Raw genomic sequence first — 26629 nt, forward strand, 5'->3', positions numbered from 1 at the left:
TTGAAATAAATTAAAATAAATTAAAGAATAAAGTTAGAATTGTAAATATAATTAAAATCCCTGTCAGTCTAGGTCAGCCAGGTGGAAAAGGAGTGTTTTGAGGCCGCGGCGAAAGGACTGGAGATCTTGGGCCATCCGAAGCTCAGGGGGGAGCTGGTTCCACAGGGCTGGCGCTCCCACAGAGAAGGCTCTTCCCCTGGGGGTCGCAAGCCGACATTGTCTAGCCGACAGTACCCTGAGGAGGCCTTCTCTATGTGAGCGTACTGGGCGATGGGAATTCGTTCCCGGCAGCAGATGGTCCTGCAAGTATCCTGGGCCTAAGCCATGTAGGGCTTTAAAGGTAAGAACCAGCACCTTAAATCTCACCCGGAGGGCAAACGGTAGCCAATGCAGCTCACGCAGGAGGGGTGTAATATGGGAGTAATATGTTATTTTTACTGTTTATCTTCAGTCAACACTTATGCTTTATATGTAACTATCACAAAACACACACTTCGTTGCATTCCACTACCTAAGAAATCATAAGAATAATATGGACAAAAATTCTTTGATTAAGAGGGGAACCCAGAACCTACCATATTCTGTTTCTTCTGCAACATCTCTAAGTGTTCAACCAATCCCTCATCAGCAACATCGAATGGTGTTTGACCCTAAAGGCGTGTATAACAACAGCAAACATTTATTCTGGACTTGACATTTCTTTAACATGAAAAAAAGATTATTTATGTCTTTGTGAAAAACAAATTTAAAAATATGCAAAACTACAAAAATTTCAAGGTAACCCTTTTTCTTAGAAATGCTTCCTGTGTATTTTAACTTGTACTCGTTGCCAAATTAGCTTATACCTGTATTTTAGTATGTATTTTTCATCATATATTTATTTATTTATTTATTATTGCATTTATATACCGCCCTTTCCCTGAGGACTCAGGGCGGTTTACAGGGAGTTAAAAATCAAACATACAAAAGTTAAAAACCAAGTTAAAAAATATTAAATCAACCCTGTACTATTAAAAACCCCAATTAAAATAATTTTCTCCTCAGCCTGGGCCCGAGAGCTCAAAGAGCCAGGTCTTCAGGCTCCATACTTATAGCCAGATATAAGTATGGAGCAGGAAATATATGGCTATTAGACATATTGGGATGTCAAAATATCAGATAGTTACCACAAATAAAAACATGCTATAGCAATAGTATCAAAATTATATGTTGTATCAGGTGAATTAGAGCAGATACAATATTCCTAATCCAACTTCCAATCATTCCTCTTTCTATGACAATTTTTCCATGTTAGTCCATGGTTGAAGATTATGCCAGTGCTAATCTTAATATTAAATGGATAACCCATGACCCATTGCGCCATCATTTCAGAGACATTTCCTTACCTAAACAAAGAAACAGAATGAACGCAAGTGGGCAAAAAAGCATTGGAAGGGACAGTGACTTCCTGCCAGCTTTCCTAGTAGGAAGCTGGCAGGGTGCATTGGAAATCCTGATCACGTGACCTCAGCTGACCAAGGCAGCATAGCAGCATAGTAGCACTGACTAACTTTGCCAAATTTCAATCTCACTGAAGACATGGGTCCCAGATTTTGGATGCATTCTGTAAATTAGCCCACTTGAGATACGCTGATTCAAAAACTGTCCTCATGTAATGTATCATTTTGCCCAATTGCGGGTTACAAACCATTAAACACATAAGAGTTTTAGCAGTATACTGGACAATCCATTACTCATTAGGTCATCCTTTTGCAGATATTTCCTTACCTAAACAGAGAAACAGAATGGCTATGGAGGATTGCTATTGTTTGGGTTTTAAAATTAAATAATATCTTTTTATTAAAGAACAAAGAATAGCAAGACAATCGATTTATCACTGCTACTTTAATTGAGGAGTTCGTAAGACAGAGGATGCCAATTATCTATCCTGACCTTTCCCTATATACAGCTGAAACTAGCAGTTTCTCCAGGGAATGACAGTGGCAGACTTTGGCCACGGTGCCAATATCAACAAAAATATTACATTGTGCATTTTGCCTCACTCTTTCTCTGTTGAGTTGCTTGTTGTTGAAGGCAGGTATTGTCATGTTGATATACTTTTGCAGTAATTAGTGTTTGTCACATACTAAATTGATCTTCAAATTCCTCCTCCATCTTTTCTTGCTTCCTTATTCTGCACTTTTATGATTCTGGAGATGTGCAGCCTTTTCATCCTCAGTTTCTTGACCTCTCTCTTCCTTGCTCCATCTCGATATTTGGAGTCATCTCTTGACTATGACATCACCACCACTTTTTTTTTAAACCAGTGATACAGTGCATGTTTGTGTGCCAGAGAAGGGGCACATAAAGCAATAAAAATACCTAGCCCTTTCTTCATGCACCTTAAACTTGTTTTGTTTGTTTAAATTTAAGTGCCACCCAATGAGTCAATTCATTGCTTCTGGGTGAGGACTGGGCAACAGTCATGGAATGTTGAAAATGTAAATCACACAACTTACCCCATTTGAGGTATCTTGGTTCAAAAATTGTTGCCCTATGATGCATCATTTTGTCCAGGTAAAGATCATCACAACTAAAGTTTCAGTAGTCTACGGATTAGTATATCACTAGCTGATTTTTCTTTTCATAAAAATGTATAAACTGACTCTGAAATTCTCATTAGCTACAACTCCAGTCACAATGAAAACAGTTAAAATATAGAAGCAGATGACAACCTGTTGTGTGCATTTATGTCCTAGAGAATAGGAAATAAAGCTCCCAAGTAACAAAGTAAAATTACTGAATTCCATAATTTCTTCGTCAACCAGACTACCCACAAGAGTTTAAAAAAACAAACCAAAACTTCTCGGAGAACTGATGGGCCCAGTCCAGAGGCATTTATATTGTCAGATAAATTAGCTGGTTTCAAATCTGTTTGGGTACTTCTCATGATGTTTTCTATGTATACTAGCTTCAATTCACTTATGCAATTATGAAGAAGTCTCCATGAGGTCTCCTTTTATTTATTTATTTATTTATTTATTTATTTATTAGTTTTTATAAACCGCCCTTCTCCCGAGGGACTCGGGGCGGTGTACAGAGGAAGGAAGGTCTACAGATGAACAATAAAAAGTAATAAAAACAATATTGAAAACAAACTGGGACCCCAATTAACGCTATCATGCCAGGCCGGACTGCTGGAACAGGAAGGTTTTTAAGTCGCGTCGGAAGGTACGGAGGTCGGGGGCCATCCGGATTTCGGTTGGTAAGCTGTTCCAGAGGGCTGGCGCACCCACTGAGAATGCCCTCCCCCTGGGGGCCACCAGTCGACATTCCTTGAGCGGTGGCACCCTGAGGAGGCCCTCTCTGTGGGAGCACACAGGACGGTGGGGTGCTGACATCGGCAGAAGGTGCTCCCGTAGGTAGTCCGGACCCATGCCATGTAGGGCTTTGTATGTCATTGTTAGCACCTTGAACTTCACACGGAAGGAAACCGGAAGCCAGTGCAGCGCACGGAGGAGAGGTGTGATATGGGAGTATCGGGAGGCTCCCAAGAGTGTCCGTGCCGCTGCACTTTGCACCAGCTGAAGCTTCCGAGTGGATCTCAAGGGCAGCCCCATGTAGAGAGCGTTGCAATAGTCTAGGCGAGAGGTCACAAGGGCATGGGTGACTGTACGTAAGGAATCCAGGTCCAGATAAGGCCGTAGTTGGCGAACTAGTCGTACCCGGGAGAAGGCCCCCTTGGTCACAGCTCCTATGTGGTCTTCTAGGGAGAGCTGCGAGTCTAGGAGGACACCCAGGTTGCGGGCCCTATCCACAGGGGGTAGTAACATGTCCCCGATGTTAAGCGATGGGACATTCTGAATATCCTGGTTTGCCGGAACGTACAGCCATTCAGTCTTGTCCGGGTTCAGTTGAAGCCTGTTCCTCCCCATCCATTCCCGGACCGCTTTCAGGCAGCGGGACATCACGTCTAGGGCATCACTGATATTGTTTGGAGTTGAGATGAAAAGCTGGGTGTCATCAGCATACTGATGGTACCCTACTCCAAAACTGCGAATGATCTCACCCAGCGGTTTCATGTAGATGTTGAACAGGAGAGGCGAGAGGACCGACCCCTGAGGGACTCCGCAAGCGAGAGGCCTCGGGGTCGACCTCTGTCCCCCTGTCAGCACCGACTGCGAGCGACCCTGGAGAAAGGAGGAGAACCAACGCAGAACCGTGCCTCCCACTCCCAGTCCCCTGAGGCGTCGCAGCAAGATACCATGGTCGATGGTATCGAAAGCCGCCGAGAGGTCTAATAAGACTAGGACAGAGGAATGGCCCCTGTCCCGGGCTCTCCAGAGATCATTCATCAGAGCGACCAATGCCGTCTCCGTGCTGTAGCCCGGCCTGAAACCCGATTGGTACGGGTCTAGATAAACCGCTTCATCCAGGATCTGAGGAAGTTGGTGCGCCACCACGCTCTCAACAACCTTCGCGAGGAAGCGAAGATTGGAGACTGGACGAAAGTTATTCAAAGAGGATGGGTCCAAGGTGGGCTTCTTGAGGAGAGGTCTCACCACCGCCTCCTTCAAGGCAGTGGGGAAGTGACCCTCACTCAGAGAAGCAGAGATGACCGCTAGGAACCAGCCACGTGTCCCCTCTCGAGCTGCATAGGCCAGCCAGGAAGGGCACGGGTCCAGTAAGCATGTGGAGGAGCTCAACCTTCTCATAATCCTGTCCACTTCCTTAGGAGTTACAGGATCAAATTCTTCCCAGATGACGTCGACAAGACTGTCCATGTCTTGTTCTTCCATCTCAGCCCAGTTGGAGTCCAGGCCAGTTCGAATCCGAGCAATTTTATCCAGCAGATATTGACCGAATTCCTCGGCTCGACCCTGCAAGGGTTCCTCCCTCACCTCTTGGTTTAATAGGGAGCGAGTCACCCTGAACAAGGCAGCCGGGCGATTATCTGCGGACGCGATGAGAGTGGAAAAATAGTTGGATTTTGCCACCCTTATCGCAGCGAGATAAGACCTGGTGAGGATTCTTAGTCGCAATCGGTCGGATTCGGATCGGCTGGATCTCCAACGGCTCTCTAGGCCCCGTCTCCGACGCTTCATCTCCCGGAGCTCCTCGGTGAACCATGGGGCTCGCTGGGATCTGCGCCGGGTCAGAGGCCGCAAGGGTACAACTCGGTCCAGAGCCTCCGTGGCTGCCTTTTCCCAGGCTTCCACTAAGGCATCCGCCGAGCTGTGAGCAGGGAGTGCATGCGTGTCCCTAAGCGCTGCCTGGAACTTATCAGGGTCCATTAGGCGCCTAGGGCGGTACCATCTGACTGGCACCGTGCACCCACGGTGGGGGGTGGCAAGGGGGAAGTCTAGCCGCAGGAGGTGGTGATCGGTCCATGACAGGGGCGTAACAGTTGTGGTACCCCCACCGATATCATCACGCCACCGTCCAGACAAGAACACCAAGTCTGGGGTGTGGCCTCTCTCATGAGTCGGTCCAGAAATTATTTGCGACAGGTCCATGGCCGCCATGGAAGCCATGAACTCCCGAGCCAGTTCGGACGATCCTCCCAGGGACGGTAGATTAAAGTCGCCCAAGACCATGAGTCTTGGGAATTCAACCACCAACCCTGAGAGGGCATCGAGTAGCTCGGGCAGGGCCGCCGCTGCACGATTAGGTGGTAGGTACGCCAGCAGCAGGCCCAACTGCGCCCCTGGGCCGTATCTCAGTAGGAGAGACTCACACCCGACCATCTGAGGGACGGTGGTCTCTCGCGGACTAAGGGATTCCCTGATGATAACTGCCACTCCCCCACCCCTCCCATGAGCCCGAGGCTGGTGCAGCACCTGGAAACCTGGCGGGCAGAGGTCAACCAGAGGAACACCACCCTCTGGGCCCAGCCAGGTTTCCGTGATGCAAGCCAGGTCCGCATGCTCGCTCTCCACTAGGTCACGAATGAGGTGAGCTTTGTTAGCTACGGACCTTGCATTCAGGTAGAAGCAAATCTCAGAACCAGCCAAAGCTGAAGCAGTGGCATTATCTTGTGGATTAACTTCTGCACAATGACATTTAAAATTATCATAAATTAACCTCCAACTACTTAATTTTTGAATCCATATGCTGTGATTGTTGGGAATCACTTAATTCAGGGTCATTCAGGGAGGGATTCTTTTTTTTTTAAGGTGTCCTGCTACATTCTCTTGTTTTTGTATCTACCTTACCAAGTTCTTTCTGTCCTTCAGTTGAAACATTTTGCTATCTTATTCATTCAAATACAGCATCTTGCATTCCTAGAAAGAACTTCAAGTTATTAGTGAAGGACCTATTGAATTCTGTTCTAGATACCATACCAGACACAGATACTCCATACCTTCTTCAACTGTCCACTGAAACTGTTTTCTTGCAAATATATCTATATCTAGATATAGATATAGATATAGATACAGATAGATAGATAGATAGATAGATAGATAGATAGATAGATAGATAGATAGATAGATAGATAGATAGATATAGATATATATGCCTGATTTTCCTATATAGTTTTGGATCCTTTCTCATGTTTTCTTCCCCAAACTGGGAAGAATAACAAAAAGAAACTTTATAATACTCATTTTATAAAAGACAAAAAAAGAATGAATATTTTTATTTATGCTGTTGGCCCTGAAGATATTAGGTGAACTATTACAGTAAACCCATTGTCATGGTCAGGTTAAAATTACAATTTAAAAATAAACAAAACAGAAGAAAATAGTATTCTAAACAGCATACAGAATACATTTTTACCTGATACAGAGCATAAAATGTACATAATGCAACCATTTAAATGTTGAGTAATGCTGAACCACCGATAATAACATAAATCAATTTTAAAGCTTGTTTAGCTCAACAATCGAAATTTATTTTTAAAAAAATCCTTCCTCTCTGGGAGTATTTATGGTATATTGCTAGTCTAAGACTCACTAACCAGCTTGTTCCTGATGTCCATATCACAGAGTGCTTCAGCCAAAATAGTGCAAGCTTCTTTCACCCCCCAGTGTGCAGCAGCATGGAGTGGTGTCCATCCATCATTGTCCTGAATATTTACATTAAACCCAGCTTGGATCAAGAGTCTAAGGAAAAAATAGTAAAGATGGCAGCAATTCAGTCTTGTAAGTTAGGAGACACTGTAAGCAGCATGCAGTGGCTTTGTGAATGAAGCTTATCCTATGACAGAGATTAGTGTGATCAAGTAGACAGCTCTAAATGGTAAAAAAGAAGTCAAGTTTAAGGTAAAGGATAAAATAGCTTCTTCCTAACAATGATTGTAATTAATGATTGACCTTAGAGATGGAATTGAAGAATCCGAGAAAAAGAGAGCTCAAACAGATTTTTAGGAAATGCCTTAGACAAGCAGAAGCAAATCTCAGAACCAGCCAAAGCTGAAGCAGTGGCATTATCTTGTGGATTAACTTCTGCACAATGACATTTAAAATTATCATAAATTAATATTATTGACAAAATTATTTAGCCCACCATTGTCCAATTTAACTGCAGTTCAGCACAAACATATTCAGAGGTCATCTCCAGTCATGTCTGAAATTAAAACTAAGACTTGCAAATGTTTTATCTCTAGTTGTTCTTTCTTCTGGATGGAGTCTTTCTTAGCATAAACTGGGAATGAGTTAGAAGCATTTTAGGATTCTATGGCTACCATTACAACCATGGGTCTAACATCAATCCAGATTATAACAGGTCTGATTCACATTTTCTGCATCTCTTGAACTCAGAGACAATGGGGTTCTGAAAGCAGAAGGTTTTACAGAACAACCAATTGCCATGATCAGATAACTTTCTTGTAATCATGATTTGTTAGCCCCACCAAACTCTTCAGGAGCCATTAAAATGGCCCACTTGGGCTTTCAGAGGGTGCTTAGGAAATGAACAGACAATTTAACAAACAATTTTATTGAATACCTAACTAACTAATGCAATATAGGCATGATGAAGGCACTAGATAGGATAGTTCTCAAGTGGCCTCTTCCTGTCTGCTGACCCAGGAGCCTTGGATCTGGGAGAAAAATCAAAAGAATATAAAGTAGTGCTGCAGAAAATAAATAACACAATTGGCTATAGTATATAGTAAGCTCATATCTGAGTCTAAACTGTGATGATAAGTGTAAGAAAAAGTTGGCGCTTCTTGGCATCTATTGTATTAGTGGAATGTCATCCAGCCGCAATGTCACTTACAAATGGGCCCAAAGAGCTTAGCATTGGCCACTGAGACTTCTCTAAGCACTTTATTAATAATATCATTACAGCTTATTTTGTAATTACAATGCTGGCTGGCTAGCTAGACTCTGAAGAGATGTCATCTTGTGATAACATCTGAGATTTGTCTAATCCTGGGAACGATAAAATGAAGAACACCCTTCGTGATTGATCTAGGTCCATATATACTAATATGCCATAGAGTAAGAACTATTAGGTTCAAGTAGTGAATGTCTTTGGTGTGAAGAGACTAATAATACTATCAATCCTGTCAGACCCCACGAATCAAGAATGACACATGGAGTTACTTAAGAGTAGTTTATTGTCCTTCACTTATAGACAAGATCTTGCCAGCCTAAAGCTACTATATGCATAAATACGGATATACCCTGGGAATAGCTAGGGAGGAGTCATTTTAACCCTCTTCATGCCAAACAAAGCTCTTCTATTTCTTTGCCCTCTGGAAAGCAGCCCCACTCTCCTGGGATTCCAGGCTACATTCCTTCACAAATCATTCTGGGTAGCCTGCAGGTGGTGGAGAGTAGGAGCCACTGTTTTGAAGTTGCAGAGTTTAAACTAGCACAAATGTAGAGTTTAAACTAGCTACTTTATTACTCTATGCCAAGTCCATAGGACTCTTGCTGGTGATAACCTATAAAGCCCTAAATGGCTTGGGTCCGGGATATTTGAGGGAACACCTGCTGCCGGCATCAAGTTCCCTTCGTCCTGTGCGCTCCCATATGGAGGGCCTTCTCAGGGTGCCGCCGGTAAAAGACTGCTGGCGGATAACACCCAGGGGGAGGGCCTTCTCAGTGGGTGCGCCTGCCCTTTGGAACCAGCTGCCCGTGGAGCTTAGGACTGCCCCCGACCTTTAGTCATTCCGCCGGGACCTGAAGACCTGGCTCTTTCAGCTTTCTGGCCCAGGCTGAGAGTTTTTAAATTGGGTTTTATATTTTTTTCAGGGATCAAATTTAATTATTTTTAACTGTTTTTAACTTTTGTATTGTATTGACGTTTTTAAATACTTTGTAAACCGCCCTGAGTCCTACGGGAAAAGGGCAGTATATAAATTCAATAAACTTAAACTTAACTTAAACTTAAACTCTTCCCAGATTGGCAGATATATCTGGGAAAGACTAGATAAGACTCAAAGGCTGTCTCGTGTTTATGTAACAAGTCAATGGTAATTCCCCATTTGATACCCCCTCCCGCCTGGGACAGTTGTTCTCCAGCACTGACAGATGGAAGGATTAGACAAGTTATTGCAACCTTCTGTTTCAAGTGACAGTTAATGTTACTTTTTTACTACTACCCCAAAAGGAACCTATATACATATATTACTGAACTTAATATATGGTGCAGCACACATATACAGCACACATAAGCATTGCTTCAACTGGAGGTCAGTTCCAAATCAATACTCCAGAAATCAAGTCATAACTGTTATCCCATTAGTTTCTAAGGATCTAAAATTAAGTAATTCAACCTAGGAGGAATTGTTGTAAAGAACTAGAACTCAGCACCCTTCCATATCACTACAAAATCTCTTACAAGACAAAATAAAAATAACAGATTTCAGAGATTCCAGGATCTCTTAATACTGATATCTCTAAAAAGTCAAAGGAATCATTCTAGGTCTAGGAAATGTTCAAATGTAGAACATATGACATTTCTTGAATGGAAGCAATAGAGGAATAAAAAATAAGGAATAAAAATGGTTTATACAGCATTGGCAAATACAGAAAGCAAGCTTTCAAAACTGAGATCAAAAAGTTCTGCTTTCCCAAAAATGAGCACTTAATGAACAAAAGAAATGTGTTGTTCAGTTTTTCAAATGCTGATGCTTCCAATACTGCCATTCTGGTTTTCAGTATGCAACAGTAGCAAAAAAAAAAAAACAGGCAGATATTACATGCAAGTTAACTGATATTTTCTCTGAAGTTGATAAAACAAGCAAATCTTATCCCTACATAGCAAAAAAACACTGAAGTGTGTGGGAAAGCCTTTATCCTAAAAGTAGAACCCTAATTTGTATTTACTAAGTTTGATGTACCTTAAAAAGAGAGACAGGCAACTGTTTACCATTCCTGTACTGTATTTGAATATCTGTCTAAATTTTTACCAATACATAAAAAAAAGAAATACCACCTGAAAAAAAGATGTCAAAGTTAACTTCATAAAATCAGGAAAATAAACAAGTGAAACTTGGTGCCTCTCTCATTCTTACAAGGCAGGGCATAAATTGAGGGCATATATCGGTCCAGTATCTGATTTTTTTATTGTAACCGATACTGTGTTTCAGTGGCTAAATGGCCTAGACATTGGTATTTGAACATAGATCCTTTTAACATTTATATTTCATTGTGTTTTACTAATCTAGGTGAAATATTAATATATATTGCCAATCCATGTAGGATATGTCTACACCTAAATAAATAGGGAAGGGTAGCCCATGCCACAAACAACATCATTATTTCCACTTTCCTTGGAGAAACCAAGGCAGGAGGTAGAAAATGCCAATCATAAATTTTATTTATTAATCAAATTTATATAGCTTCCCATTTCACAAGCAACTCTGGGCAGCAGACAACAATCCAGTAGAACAAAAGAAATATAGAACAGTCATTATCTAAAGCCATTATCTAATAAATATTAAAAACATTTAAAACTATAGAAGCAAAACTAAAACAGAACAATAATAACAGGCAGAGGAGCATTAGAGGTGCCACCCCACTAATTCATAACAATCTTATAAAATTCTAACACGACTGGGTTTGACTATTTTGCTAAACATTAACTAAATTTCTCATAGTTTCTGCCTGCTTCACTAGGCCCAGAAAGGAGGAGATGCTCTGGGTTTCTTTCATAAATTAATGTATTATGGTAGCTTCTCTGTGGATGTACCTGCTCTGTACAACAGCATCTCTCTGGAATTCTACTCTTGCAAGCCTTTTGAAAGGCTCTGAAAACTGGTCATTTCCCCAGGCATTTGGGCCTGGATTTGGTTATATGAACTCTGCTGGTGAGGTAATTTTTAATGATTTGTGATCTTAAGCTTGGATGTCAATATTTTAAATCTTGAATCCTACCCAGAGTCACTGATATGAGATGGGCAACCATATAAATTTATCAGTAAACGACAAAATAAGCTGAAACCTAACCAACTACATTATGGCTCACAGTGTATTTGAACCCAGCAATGTAACTCTTTTTGGTTGCAGTTATTCTCATAGTTTAGTTTAGCAAACAATAAAAAGAGATCAGTACCTCATCACCTCACAGTAGCCTTTAGCTGCAGCTACGTGGAGAGCAGTAGCACCTGTTCGAGGGTGCTTTCTCTGTTCAATTTTCCTTCTATTTAGCCACTGTCGGGCATCTTGCAACATTTGTTGTTCTTCTGCTTTTCTGGCCTGATCAAGATCCACTCCTGGAGAAATAGACTGCAGGTGTAAAAACACTTCGAGGTAGAATAAACAATGATAAAACAGAAGGGGAGCTAAATATCCACATTATTACAATGGAAGCAAAATTAAGATTTTTTTGACTACATATTTTTAAAAACATTTTTTTTGCTCTTAGGGGTATAGCTTTTTTTATAATTCTACTGAATAATATCTGATGTTTTCAAGTCATTCTGAAGAAGAACTGGCACAATTACTAGTTTGTATGGCCAATGATTATGCTTCATCATCAACAAAATGCTGAGATGCTTGTGCATGGAATATTTGCAGAAAGTTATAATCAATGATAGAAAAGCCAGTTTCCATCTCATGGGGTGAAATAAATCTACTAAAATTCCCACCTCCAGAGCATACTGGTTTCCTTACTGAGAAACGTAGATACATTATTAACACACTGAAAATGGGGAAAAAAACATACTAGTCAAAACTATCTATTTCAGCATTTCTCTAGAGTCAAAATATCAAGATGTTTTCATATGAATCTTTATAGGAGAATGGAACATTTTTTATACTAAGTTTATTTAGGAGAATAAATCAATTAGCATATTGATAATTATGATATAAAAATAATAATATGTCACACTTTTAAAATGACACATTTTATCTAAAGTTTAAAGAGATTCCACAGAAAATTAAATATATTTAGAAATGAATGGAACAAATAGTTTGCAGACACCTAAAAGACCATCAATGTTAATTTAGCTTTTTATCAGCTGAGGAGAATCAAATTGGCTTCATTTCTGAGATAACATACTGCAATTGGCAAGAACTGCACTTTCCGCAGTACTTTTCTTTATAGCTTTTGGGCAACCATCCATATTTCCTATACAGTAAATGGCCAATCACCAAACAGTAAAAAACTCTCAAGGGTCTATGAACTAGCTGTCTGTATAAAATTATCCTTTGTAATTTCATATGAAATATAAAGCAACATTTTCCATATGTCAAACTCGCTTTCTCCTCTTCAGAGGACACTTAGAATGTCTATACAGAAAGAGTGAATGAGTGTTCAAGCTGCAGTGCCAAAAATACACCGGGCAAGAAGATTGGATAGTGATCATATGGGATAGTTAAGTTTTGTAAGCATCCCACAGAAAACCAATATGTTGCTGTAAAATTTTGTTTTACATATATACAAAATTCATTCTACAATAATACATATGCAATATTTTAAGATATTTTCAGAATGTTTATCTTCCTTTTCAAAAATCATAAGAGGTGGAGCCAAATTTAAGAATAAGTGGATTGTATTTCATGCCATGCATCTCTGTTCCTGAAGAAAGAGCAAGAAAAAAATCCATCAAACAAAATCTAGTGATAAGGAGATGCCTAATTGCCTTACCCTGTTTCTTTACTTGTTCCAAAAGCAAATCTTTCATGGCTGCTTCCTCTGCAAGGTCAGATGGGACTTCACCTTCACTGTTCACAGCAGCAACACTGGCCCCGTGACTTATCAAGTACCTATATGGATGAAAAATAAATGAGACTCAACTTCAACACAAGCTTAATTTATGTGACCCTCAAACAAGGCAAGTCATCAGATAAGAAATATTCCATCACAGGAAAGAAGCAATGATAGTTAATTTTTCAGTTAACTGAGAAACTGTAATAGGTCTATAATCTTTTGGAAATACCAGGGATTTTCCCTCATGTTAGTAATATTAAACTACTTCATTTTTTTAATGCAAAGGGAGAGAAGGGCGGGATATAAATGGGATTAAAATAAATAAATAAATAAATTTATTCCAAATATGCATCTCGTTCATCAAACCTTTCTATGCAAAAAAAAGATTACAATTCAAAAAGTTGAGCTGATTGTTATGGTTTGGCCAATTTATATATTCTCATCTCAAATTCCTCTTGCCATTGCAGTATTATAAAGATCATTATCAAACTTTACAATGAAATCATATCTTCTCAGAAATAAGTCCCACTGAGTTTAGTGAGACTTACCTCCAGGGAAAATATGGACAACAGTTCCACTTGTTAAATTTTCTGAAGTTTGCATTCCTTACATCTCAAATGGTTCCAACAGTAAAAGGAACTCTTAATATCACTGCACTGGATCATTGATTATATTTATCAAAGAAAGCTAATAGAGACTGGCAAATATGGAACTCACCATCCCATCCCATTGCAATAATTCTGTTTTGAAAGAAACATTCTTGTACAGTGGCATTCTTCTGAAAGTGTTATATTCCTATTATTGATGCTATAATAATGGGTAGAATAAGAACTTTCTGAAACTGAGGACCATACCATTTCCCAGAAACCAAGGACCCAAGGAGTAGGACAGTAACGTGCTATAATGCTATCATCAGTGGAAACTGCTAAGCTTGTAAGCCGCCCTGAGTCTTCGGAGAAGGGCGGGATATAAATGGAATTATATATATTAAAAAAAAAACTGGGATGGAATTTTCAACCTACTTTTCCAGCTTGGATAGGGTATGTTTATTATCATAATTATCAGAGATTCATCATTAAACATAATGATCAGAGATTCATCAACCTTATCAGAAGGTGAGGATTAGGCTTTGCTTTATTAGAGGTAGTCTTTGCTTACTAATAACCCTTGGGACCAGGACTTCTCTGTGAGGCATGACACCACATAATTATGCTGATTTATAATAGCAGTCCCAGTTGCTCATTAGGCAAATTCCACATGGTCACAGGGTTCCGCCATCACATGATTATCATTTGCAACCTTCTGGTGGCTTCCTTCTTGACTCTGCTTGTTAGAAACCAGCAGTGGAAGTCATAAATGGTGACCACATGACTTCAGGACTATGACATTGTAATTGCAAGCCAGTTACCAAGTGCCTGAATTGTGATACCATGACTGTAATGGCCACAACTATGAGGACCCATCATAAGTGCTCCTCGTTCAGTTCCGTAGTAAATTCGAATAGTCACTGAATGAGTAGACATTAAATGAGGTATCATCAATATGCTGATGATATTCAAATTTACATCTCTCTCCCTGGTGATCCAAGTGATGTGACAGCTACCTTCTCAACCTGTCTGGAGGCTGTGGATGAATGGGGTACAACAGACTTCAGCTGAACCCTGGTAAGATGGAGGGAGTGGCTATGGGCTCAAGGGGACTTGGAATCTGGGGATTTATTATCTTTAGTTCTGGATGGGGTTGCACTACTCCATGCATTATCTAGTGTTTCTCCTAGCATTACCACTCCTGCTCAAAGAGTTGTGGCTAGGAGAGCCTTTGGAAAACTTTATGTTGTGCACCATTTGCGCTATTTCCTGGATTGTGAGACCCTGCATACTCATGTCTCAATTGAATTACTGCAATGTGTTCTACATGGGAGTACTCCAAGTATTTGGAAGCCACAACTAATGCAACTGATGCAAAATGTTCCAGATAGTTCTAGAGGCCTCTCAGGTGGCAGATATAACATCATGAGCTGTCAGTTTGCTTCTGGGTCTAATTCAAGGTGTTGATCATTAGTTTAGTTAGCCTTTTATTGCATGGTCCACGGTATCTGAGGAGCAGTCTCATCCTAATGGGACTAGTCCATCCCACTAGTTCCAGTGTAAGAAGCCTAGTTTGGATCTCATCTGCCAAAGAATTTTAACTGGTGGGATTCAGAAAAATGCTTTTTTTGCTGTGGCCCGTGCCCTCTGGAATAGTTTCCTGCTAAAGTTTTGCCCCCAACACTCCTGGCCTTCTGGAAAAGCCTGAAAACCTGGTTCTGCTGGTTGGCCTGGGGCTACCTTGAGGGGTGGCTGACAGGGTAGAAAGAAGATCCCCAGCCTGATATTGCCACCCTCTTTTAGTTTCCTGTCTAATCCTAATAATTTTAATTGTTTTGTATTACTTTTACTTTTTTAATATATTGTAAGCAACCCACAGTTGCTGTATCTGTGAGATGGATGGCATAACAATTTAATGAATACAGAAATAAGGGCTACCTGTGTTACCACTGTTATTGTTATTATTAATTTTTCCTTTGTGGCATCACAAAAATAAAATAACAGCTGCTATGCATTTGGAATCTATTCCATTAACTAAAATTCAACATCTTTGATGTTATAGAGTCTTCGGGTATCAAAGATCCTATTTACTTTTCATAGGATTTGTCTAAGGAACTAATTGCATGTAGTGTTTTTGATGCTGTTAAATAATAATACCAACACAACATAATCATCCTAAATTTAAGACTTCATGCACTGCTGGTGTCTTAAAATGTAAATCAGAGAGAGATATTAAAATCAGAGTTACCATTGCAATATTCTGACACATTCAGCTTATTGTTTTTATTAATTTGATCCCATTATTCATTGGGTTTATATCCCATCTTTCTACTTATTTTGAGCATTCCATCATTTGCACTGAAGATTTAGAGGACTGCTGATAATTTCTATTGCTTCAGCTAATACTTTGTAAAGCATACTCATACAAACAGAAATGTACCTATGTTTTAGCCTCTTAGGTACTTGCTTGTGAATTCATTTAAAATTATTGTCTCTCTCACAACATCTGAAACTGAAATAAATCAAATACTCTTTCTAGTCACACTGAACTCACTCACTCTGCTATGTTCAGATAACCACAAGAGGCAACTGCATGAAGTGGGGTCCATCCCTCGTTATCTTGCTGATTTACATTGGCTCCATATTCTACCAGAAATTTTACCATGTCCAGGTTTTCATCTATACAGGCCTTTGGAATAAGAAGGGAAGTGGGAATGAAAAGAGAGAGAAAGAGAAAGATTAAAATGAGCAAATATCACTTTCCGTTTTAATAGATGTAAATGATAGCAGGGACTTTACTCCCATACTGAGCCTGCCTTTCTTTCAGCAACCATTGATATCTTCATACAGCCTGGTTCTCCTTTCACTATGCAAACAAACCAGGAGTCAACTCCCCACAAAATGATCTTTTGGTATTCATTTTAGGAATGGCATCAAATCCAAGAAGCAGATTAAAAGGTGGAACAAGTTATTCCAGGAAAGCTTCAATGAAAGAGATTATGTCAGGACATTCACTGGAATGATATATGGGAGAACTAAAGCAAGTAAGATTTCTGCAAAATACTTAAGAGCCAATTAGAAAAAAGGAACCATTACTTAACTTAGAGAAAATAACGTAGTAGGGTTTTGTTTGTTTGCTTGCTTGCTTGCTTTTGTGTTTGAGTCAGGTTTGGAGATTTATTATTATTATTATTATTATTGCTGGCAACAGTGTGGAGAGGTGTCTGAAGTTCTTTTGGCAAAATGTTTCAAGTGGTTTGCCATTGCCTCCTTGCTGGGGCCGACAGTGACTAGCCCAAGACTGTCAATTCTAATCTCACCTTAGGCACAAAGCCAGCTTGGACCAGTAACTCTCTCTCAGCTTAGGAAGGAGGCAATGGCAAACCACTTCCAAAATCTATCCAGGCAGTCACCTAGAGTCAACACTGACTCAAAGGCAAATCTAAAGATAAATCTATCTTTATCTTTATCAGAGATCTGCACAAAGTGTTTGTCTTCTCAAGTAGGTTCCAAACATAAAATGTTCAAGGAACCTAAACAACTTTAAGAAAACAACATGTGCAAACTTTATGATAGGTCAGGTGTATTTTGTGCACTGAATATGAAAACAGAACTGATATACATATTGAATAAAATAAATTGTTTTTACAAGTATAATATGCTGGCTTCCCAATAAACAAATTATTTAAACGAGAAATAAAAAAGTACTTGGCAATGCTTCCTACATGCCATAAAGAACTACGTCTATCAAGAGACAAAATTGGGACATTCTGCAAACATGCTAAAATATTAAGCAAATATCAGGCTTGTGCTGCACATTTGTTTGCAAATAAATTATATACAATTGTATAAAAAGAACTACTAAGTATAAGCTGCAGTGTAAAAATAACCACTAAGAAAATAATCGATATGGAAAAGAAATTTACAAGTTATTCCACTAATAAGAATCCAGAATATAATGGTGAGCTCACATATCCAGAACGCATAAAATAAAAATACTATATGACTCACATGAACTCTTTGGGAAATGATCTGATGAGTTGCAGAATGCTACCTCCTATATTCTATGGCTTCAAGATGTTCTCTTAGCCACTGGCTAAAATGCAAAACCCATAACAAATAAAATACAGTACACAAGAATAACAGAACTAATAAGTTTTCTTACTGGTACATGAGAGAAGCATATAGAACCACTTATTTAACTGCTGTTTAAATCCCTTACTATGGTTATTTGACTGGCAAAGCAAAGCCTAACAGCTGAAATTCATTTTGTATAACAAGCCCTAATATAGTAGAACAAAAACTGTGGCTTGCAAGCTGTACGCGGTCAACCAACCTGCCAGTAGTGGGATTCAAATATGTTAACAACTGGTTCTCCGTGTGGATACCATTTCCAGAACTCCGTTCTAGGCCTGGGCAACAAAAAATTAGCTACCGGTTCTGCCGAACTGGTGCGAACCAGCTGAATCCCACCACTGCAACCTGCCCACCACAATATCAACTGCTAGCTATTATATAGATGGGCCCATTTATTCCATTAGTTTTATAATACAAGAAAAGGTATACTAGGTTCAAAAGAGATGCAAAGAACTGGCAGACATGATCTCAGAACCACTGAACTATATTTTTCAAAGATCCTGGAGCACTGGGGAACTACCAGAGGACTGGAAGAGAGCTGACGTAGTTCCCATATTCAAAAAAGGGAAAAAAATAGATCCAGGAAATTACAGACCTATCAGCCTGACCTCAATACCTGGGAAGATTCTGGAAAAGATAATCAAACAACAAATCAGCGAACACCTTGATGCGAACAAAGTTATCACTAAAAGCCAACATGGGTTTGTCAAAAACAGATCATGCCAGACAAATCTTATTGCATTCTTTGACCAAGTGACAAAACTAGTGGACCAGAGGAATGCTGTAGATATAATTTACTTGGACTTCAGTAAGGCATTTGATAAAGTAGATCACAACCTACTACTTGATAAGCGTGTGGTCCTCAATGGAACTGCATCTACATGGAAGGAAGTGTGTAGTGGGGTGCCCCAGGGTTCTGTTCTGGGCCCAGTGCTCTTCAACATCTTCATCAATGATTTGGATGAGGGGATAGATGGGGAACTCATCAAATTTTCAGACGATACCAAGCTGGCAGGAATAGCCAATACTCCAGAAGATAGGCTTAAGATACAGGAGGATCTGGACAGACTCGAACACTGGGCACTATCTAACAAAATGAAATTCAATTGTGAAAAAGTAAGGTTCTACATTTAGGCAGGAAAAATCAAATGCACAGGTATAGTATAGGTGGTACCTTGCTCAATAGTAGTAACTGTGAGAGGGATCTCGGAGTCCTAGTGGACAATCACTTAAATATGAGCCAGCAGTGTGCTGCAGCTGCCAAAAAAGCCAACACAGTGCTAGGCTGCATTAACAGAGGGTTAGAATCAAGATCACGTGAAGTACTAATACCACTTTACAATGCCTTGGTAAGGCCACACCTGGAATACTGCATCCAGTTTTGGTCACCACGATGTAAAAAAGATGTCGAGACTCTAGAAAGAGTACAGAGAAGAGCAACAAAGATGATTGGGGGACTGAAGGCTAAAACATATAGGAAAAGGTTGCTGGAATTGAGTATGTGTAGTTTAACGAAGAGAAGGGTGAGGGGTGATATGATAGCAGTGTTCCAATATCTCAGGGGCTACCACAAAGAAGAGGGAGTCAAGCTATTCTCCAAAGCACCTGAAAGCAGGACAAGAAGCAACAGATGGAAACTAGTCAAAGAGAGAAGCAACCTAGAACTAAGGAGAAACTTCCTGACAGTTAGAACAACTAACCAGTGGAACAACCTGCCTCCAGAAGTGGTGAATGCTCCAACACTGAAGGTTTTTAAGAAGAGACTGGCCAGCCATTTGTCTGAAATGGTATAGGGTTTCCTGCCTGAGCAGAGGGTTGGACTAGATGAACTCCAAGGTCCCTTCCAACTTATTATTATTATTACCTAAAGTGAAATTATTTTTTTCCTCACCTTGTAAAAATAATTTTCCTGTTGTTCTTTTTTCTACTATTGTCCACATCTGTTGTTTTGAATGCATCACACAAATCACTGCTTATTTTTTTTAATCTTGGTCTTTAACCAATGCAGTACATATTTTCTTAGATAAATGTTATCCTTTTTATTTACCTTTACTTTATACACCTTTTTTGCTTACTTTTACAAATATATAATCTTTCTTTTTTTCTTTCTCTGATTCATTTTTAATATTTATCCCTTTTATATTCCACCTCACAATAATCCAGACAGCCTGAGAAACACTGAAAGCTGCTACCCATAGTAGCTTTAGTCAACCAATGCTAACACATAACGCTTTTTAGAAAACTATAGAAAGTGTACACTAGATTACCAGCTTAGTCATACCTTTGCAATTTGCAGTATCAGCAGTTGTGGGATTCAGCCAGTTCGTACCAGTTCGGTAGAACTGGCAGGGCTTTTTTTCTCATAGAATGCCCAGAACGGAGTCCCGGCACCTTTTTTGGATGGAACCTTGTAGGGTAGGCAAGGCAGGTTGTATGACATGTGTGAGTTCCGGCACCTTTTTCTTTTACAAAAAAAGCACTGAGAACTGGTAACTAAATTTTGTTGAGTTCAGAGAATTGGCTGAACCCATGCTGCTTCTGGAAGTCCATTCTAGGCCTAGGAAGCCTGAAGGAGGTGTCCCAGGCCTAGAACAGCCCATCGGAAGTGCGTGGATGTCACTTCCAGAAGTCCATTCTAGGCCTGGTGGAGGCCTACCAGGGCCTAGAATGGCCCGCCGGAAGTGTGTTGATGTCACTTCCGGAAGTCCGTTCTAGGCCTCAGAGGCCTGGAGGAGGCCTCCCAAGCCTAGAACAGCCCACAGGAAGTGCATGGATGTCACTTCCGGAAGTCCATTCTAGGCCTCGAGTTCCAGGCCTGCATGCATGCAGAGAACTGGATGTTCAGGTATTTGAATCCCACCACTGAGTATCAGTATCAATCAATTTTGGCCCAGGTTGACTGCATGCACAACCAATGCTCCATTCAACCACCACAATCCCTATGTGACTTAGCATCTTTAATGTAGAGATTGGTTTGCAAGCCAATACATTGTTGCCCCATCTTAACCGATGATGAAATACATATGGTGCACTATATAGTGCACCGGTACATACTAAAATGCTAAAATGTCAATCATGTAGATTAATTTGAATAGATATTATAATTGAGTTTATTTGGCTACTTACATGTTAATTTATGGAACTAGGTTTCATGAAGAATAATTTGTTTTTAATTGTACCCTGACTTTATTTTGCTTGCAATATTGTACTATTATACAATGCATTGTATATTTTACAACAAAACATTGTCTTCCTTTGCTACTTACCATTTCCTACCCTCCAAATCAATAAATAAAACAAACAAAACCAATGAGAAATTAGTTAACCATGTACTTTTAAAAGTGATTGTGTGCTTTTTTTCTAAGCAAGTCCAAATTGTTTCTAATTTTATTAAATGCTCATCCAAAAAAAGGACAACTTTTTGGGGATTGTAAGGACAGTTTTTCATATTTGAGATGTTACAAAGGCACTGAGTATGTATGAGTCAGCAAAGCATGACCCAGTAACTGTAACTCTCACTTGAAAGTCAGTTCTAGGTTCACTAATGATTTACATTAAAATAATTGTATTATTACAATCTTTAGAGAAGATAAAATGAAATAACCTTTATTGTCATTTTTTACTGCGGGCACACTGGCACACATTAAAAATGAAATTCTGTTGCTTGCTCTCAAAGGTGTACACATACATAACACACATAAACATGCTATATAAAACACATGTATATAGTTTTAAAAAGTAAGAGAGATTAGGTACATAGGCATGATTTGGGAATTATTACAGATAAAAAAGACAAAGGAAATAACAGGTGACAGAGCAGACAAAATGATAGTGATTGGTTATAACAGAGTCTGGCTCAATATTATGGACTTCTGTTTTGTTTTTTCTTCTTTTTCCCTTTTTTAAAATGATAATGGAAAAATAACCTGGTGCATTTGCTTGGATTTTGCACAGTGTGTAAATCAAGGCAAAGTTATATACGGCCATTTTGCTCTTTTCTATTCAGTCAAACTCAGATTTCCTTTTTTCTTGCAAATGTTCAACTAAATACATTGTTCTGTACATTCCCATGTTTGCATGTTGACTAAGGCAACTTAAAGACCTCACTTCTAAATGGATAATCTGATATATTATACATTTAGAGAAGGGGAGAAGCTGCACCTATCAATTCTGCCCTACTGCAAATGAGGACTCTAGAAATAACTGGCAATTTTTTTCAGATCCACACTTTCAATTAGGTTTATGGATAATCTTTACTCTCAAAGAATGTAAGGCATCCTCCAATTTTAAAAACTGCCTTGTCTTGCTTTCAGAAAATTTTAGGATTGTAGATTAAATGTATCTAATATATATCACACAGAAAGCTCAAAATTACATGGTAGTATAGGTAGTCCTGGACAAATGAGCCCAGAATTTATGTTGCTAAGTGAGAAATTTGTTAAGTGAGTTTTTGCTCCATTTTACAATTTTTCTCGCCACATTTGTTAAGTGAATCACTGCAATTGTTAAATTAATAACACAGTTGTTAAGTGAATCTGGCTTCCCCATTGACTTTGCTGGTCAGAAAGTTGCAAAAGATGATCATATGACCCCATGTGCAATGCGACCGTCATAAATATGACAAGCATCCGAATGTAAGTCACATGACACTGGAGATGCCGCAACTGTCATAAGTGTGAAAAATGGTCAGTGCCGTTGTAACTTTGAATGGTCACTAAATGAGCTGTTGTAAGTCAGGGACTACCTGCACACACAGCAGCATTAAATCAGATCAACCAGCAGATTGAAGCAACAGCACCTGTTTGTCTCTTAAAAATTTGGTTTCTGTAATATTTAATCAAGCCAAATTCAATTCAAAAAGCAAGAATCTAAAGCACAGTTTCTATTCAATCTATGAACCATACTTTGATGCCTTTTGAGTAACTCTAGCTCAAGCATGTCCAGAATCTTTGCCACTACTGTTATATTGTTGCAAAATGCTTCCAGATTTGGTCTGGCATACTATTCATTTCCCTGCGATCTAATTTTAGCAGTTTCTTCCTCTAAAACAGGTACAAGTTCTCACAGTCCAGGGACCATTGCAGTTTGTTGAGCATGTCTAGGGATGAATTTCAAAATGAAAGAACTAAGGCCCTACTTAGGAAGAGGATTTCAGAAATTTTAAATAGTAAAGCACTTCCCTTAAGCACCTGCAAACCTTAAAATTACTATTTTGCCTCTTAAAAGTACCCCAAAATACAAAGGGAACCATTTCTATCTCATTTAATTGGGTAAAACTAAGGCCAAACTTATAGCATTGTTTTTCAGGCTCAAAACATTCTTTCTTGTATTATTTTGTATAGAAAGATAGAACCTTGCTACTCATGAAGCAAGAATAATTACTGTGTATTTTTCAGGGCTTAAATGCTGCTCCAACCAGAACAGATTCTTAGCAATTCCCACTCTGCAATGATTCCATAAAATGAACAACTAAAAGTCTGACCTGCAGAAGAAACAGCATGAGGAAAATACCCACTCAAATAACTGATCCATTCAAAAATAATAATAATAATAATCAAATTTTGAGTAACAAGATACATCATAGTGTTGACAATTCTCTTTACCTAATTATATTACTCTTAAAGCAATTTTTTTACAGGCAGATTTTAGATTCAATAAGTAATTTATGAGCGCTTTATAGGTCAAACTAAAGTTCAAAGGCACTTCAAAGAAACAACAGTAGCTGCTTGGAAGACTAAAGTGAACAAGTTATAAATAGAAGCCTGTTTTTCATGTGGTCCGGAAATGGATGGTGAGCAGTTGTTGTGTCAGATCAGAAGTTTAGAATATCCATCACCCAAGTTTAGCTAGTCCTGAAAGGACACTGACACATAGAAGAGTAATACGTGATCATTCAGAAGCCTTCTGATGATTAATGCTAAACTAACAGAAGGTAGAGGTTGCCCATATATGAAGATGGCTAAGTTGTATTACTGCATTTAAACAGTGATTTAATAGACAACTTTTATCTTGCAGTTATTGAAATTTAGCCATTTACAAGTACGGGAAAATGCCTGAAGTGTGCAAACTGGAATTGTAGAATAAATGTAAAAAAGGGGTTGGGTGCTATTCTGCTATTTCTCCAGCAGGAAATCTATAATTGATCCATAATTCCTTTTGCAAATGTTCACAGAAGGACTTAGTTCCACTCAAACAAAAAGAGCCAAAACAAATAATTGCAACAAATATCCCTTATACCAGCAAATTATATTGGAAAGCTATGGAATTTTATAAGACTATATGAAACTGTATCCCATTGTTAACATTTTCTAATTAAAATAGTTATTCTAATTTCATCAAAAATCGTATTTCTGCAAATGTTACTATTTCATAAATTTTGATATTTTAGATGTTCTCACCCTTTAACAGATTCACAGGGCAGCAAACAAGACTTAAATTGACAATAAACCAAGTAAAACAAAAACCTAGAATTCTCCAGAAGCAGAATTAAGAATGTTGAGAAAACTAAAAAGCCTGGGAAAACAGGGACTTTGCCTGATGTTGAGCTGACGGTTAAAATATATCTTCAGCTGGACAAATCTAGGAAGAGCATTCCAAAATGCAGGTTCCATCCTCGACCTTTGCAGAAATCCACATCTCAGATACTGGGAACCCACTAAAAGACCATGAGAAGGTAGATTTATGACAAACAGTGTTATTTGGACTTTAGCTCCAAATAATGTTTTTTTTAACAAACACATTATCTGTTCTTTCACAAACCATTCAAAAGTGGCCTGAATAATTTACATTTGATTATGATGTAAAAGTAAGTACACTTGTCATTTGTGATCTAAGCAGATAGAAAACAAAACCAGTCATAACACAACATGTATTAATGTCCATCACTCATACCTGCCCCCAAATGATAGTGACCTCTAAACCAAGCTTCAATAGCACACCACTGAAGCAAGGACCTGTCAAGTATATTAAAGGCAGAGCAACTAACAGCAAATCTTAAGATTTTGTACTTGGCCTGTCACCAAGGCCTTTAGTGCCAGAATGAATAGAACAAAGATGAGGATGAGTTTAGATAATGATGCAAACTTTTATTTTTGACTCTCGGAGGTGGCTCAACAATAAAGTCACTCATTGCCAGTCCTAAAAACACATTTGTTATTACTAATTTTAGTAGAAAGCAACAAATAATTCAGGATCTCTCACTTAAATAGAATGGAACGATTTCCGGTGGGCTCAAGATTGCACAGGCTTTACGCCTAACTCAGTGGGATCATGCTGAAGAAAACCAAGCCGGAGGATGAATGCCACTGTGTCATCAGTCACTGTCCCTGATTTCACACAATACTTATTATATCTGTCAAATGTTCAGCTAGGAGTCATATCCAGAACTCTCTGAAATAAATTGTTTTACTGGCAAGATGCTACTCTTCTATATGGAATATCATGGATACTGTTTACATATCATATCATTTTTCAGAGCTGGAATATCAGGCAGTAAAGCAAGTCATTTTCCTCAGGAATATGCAAGACTATGGTTATTTTCTACTGTTTAATTCTTGTGAAGGTCACAGCTAGCATATTGAGGGATTATCAAAATACTATCAGAATGAAGACTCCTACAAAGCCCTCAACGACAGAACCCTCAAAAAAATCTGAGAATGTATGAAGAAAGCTGCACCATCACATGAAGGCTTATTAGATATATTAAAAATTGCTTGGTCTACAATTATGACCAAACCCAACTCTGTCTTCTTAGAAGCCTTTGTGTCTATTAATATTTGAAAGATGTATGTCATTAAAAAAAGACTAAAAGTATGGTAAGATTTCCATTGGCTGGGACATAATTCCTTGCCCCTCCCTATATCTAAAATTATTTAAAAATGTATACCAATGAAATATTTTGCATACTATATAGGTGTTCGTATTACTGAAATCTTACTTAGGCAATTTGTGTCCATCACATAATAATAGCTAAGTAAATAATAGACAAAACATGCAAGCTTGCTAGGTATTTCTCAGTGTTAAATATTTTCACTGTTGCATTAGAAAAAGTAACACAACACGAGTCTAAATAAAAGAATTAAATTTTGATGGTAGCCTCATTTAGGGAGCAGACCTTTGAGGATGCTTCTGGTGCTCATTGCACATTAGGAATTCTATTAATAGAATTCAGTGTTGCTTATCTTAGGCCTTGGCACCTTGTGGTCTCTTTAAAGGTTGCCAAGGGAAAAGATTTTGAAAGTCACAAGTATCACAGCAAGTCCAGTACAGGACACATTAAAGCTATAGACCACACAGCCTATAATTTTAAAATATTTTATTATTTTAGCAGCATGTTAATTATTTGAGGTCATTGGATTATGGTCATTATGGATTTTCATATTCTGCAATATTAACTTCAAATTAATGTTTTGTTTTAGAACCCTAAGAGTTCTATTAAGGAAGAATCAACAAACAGGGGAAATACTCTATATACTGTATATTGTGACAGGTATTTTTTACTGAGGTATATTTCATCAGAAGTAATATTTCCTACTGGAAGTAAACACAAATCAGGATAATTTGATATTAAAAATTCTTGTACACTTCTCCATTTAAAGCATGTTACCAAACTAACTTGACCTTGCTCATTTCAAAACAAACAAAAGAAAAAAGAAAAAATCTCTTTCCTATATATTTATACTTTTGATGATGAAAGCAAAGACACAATAACTTTAGACTAGTCAAGTGTATCTTTCCCCTGCAGATTCAAGATTACAGAGTATAAAATGTGTATTAGTAAATTGCAGTCTATATTTCAGCGAGAATAATTATTTGGG

At 38.8% G+C, this 26629-nt stretch overlaps 1 protein-coding gene across 10 annotated transcripts in view; it reads right to left on the reverse strand.

The window, feature by feature from the left end:
• The window catches only part of PPP1R12B (protein phosphatase 1 regulatory subunit 12B), a 127511-nt gene that overhangs the window by 99667 nt on the left and 1215 nt on the right, over nt 1–26629 (reverse strand). For all 10 annotated transcript variants that reach the window (XR_014026151.1, XM_081325691.1, XM_081325689.1 and 7 more), the window contains exons 2-6: nt 16235–16365; nt 13027–13145; nt 11491–11650; nt 6941–7085; nt 576–650 (exon numbers count right to left, since the gene is read on the reverse strand). Coding sequence is in view for 9 of the 10 variants with exons in the window: in XM_081325691.1 (XP_081181817.1) it covers nt 576–650; nt 6941–7085; nt 11491–11650; nt 13027–13145; nt 16235–16365 (630 nt within the window). In the remaining variant the exon portion in view is untranslated. The remainder of the gene's footprint in view (nt 1–575; nt 651–6940; nt 7086–11490; nt 11651–13026; nt 13146–16234; nt 16366–26629) is intronic.

Source organism: Vipera berus (assembly GCF_964194415.1).
Source record: "Vipera berus genome assembly, chromosome: 3".
NCBI lineage: Eukaryota > Metazoa > Chordata > Lepidosauria > Squamata > Viperidae > Vipera > Vipera berus.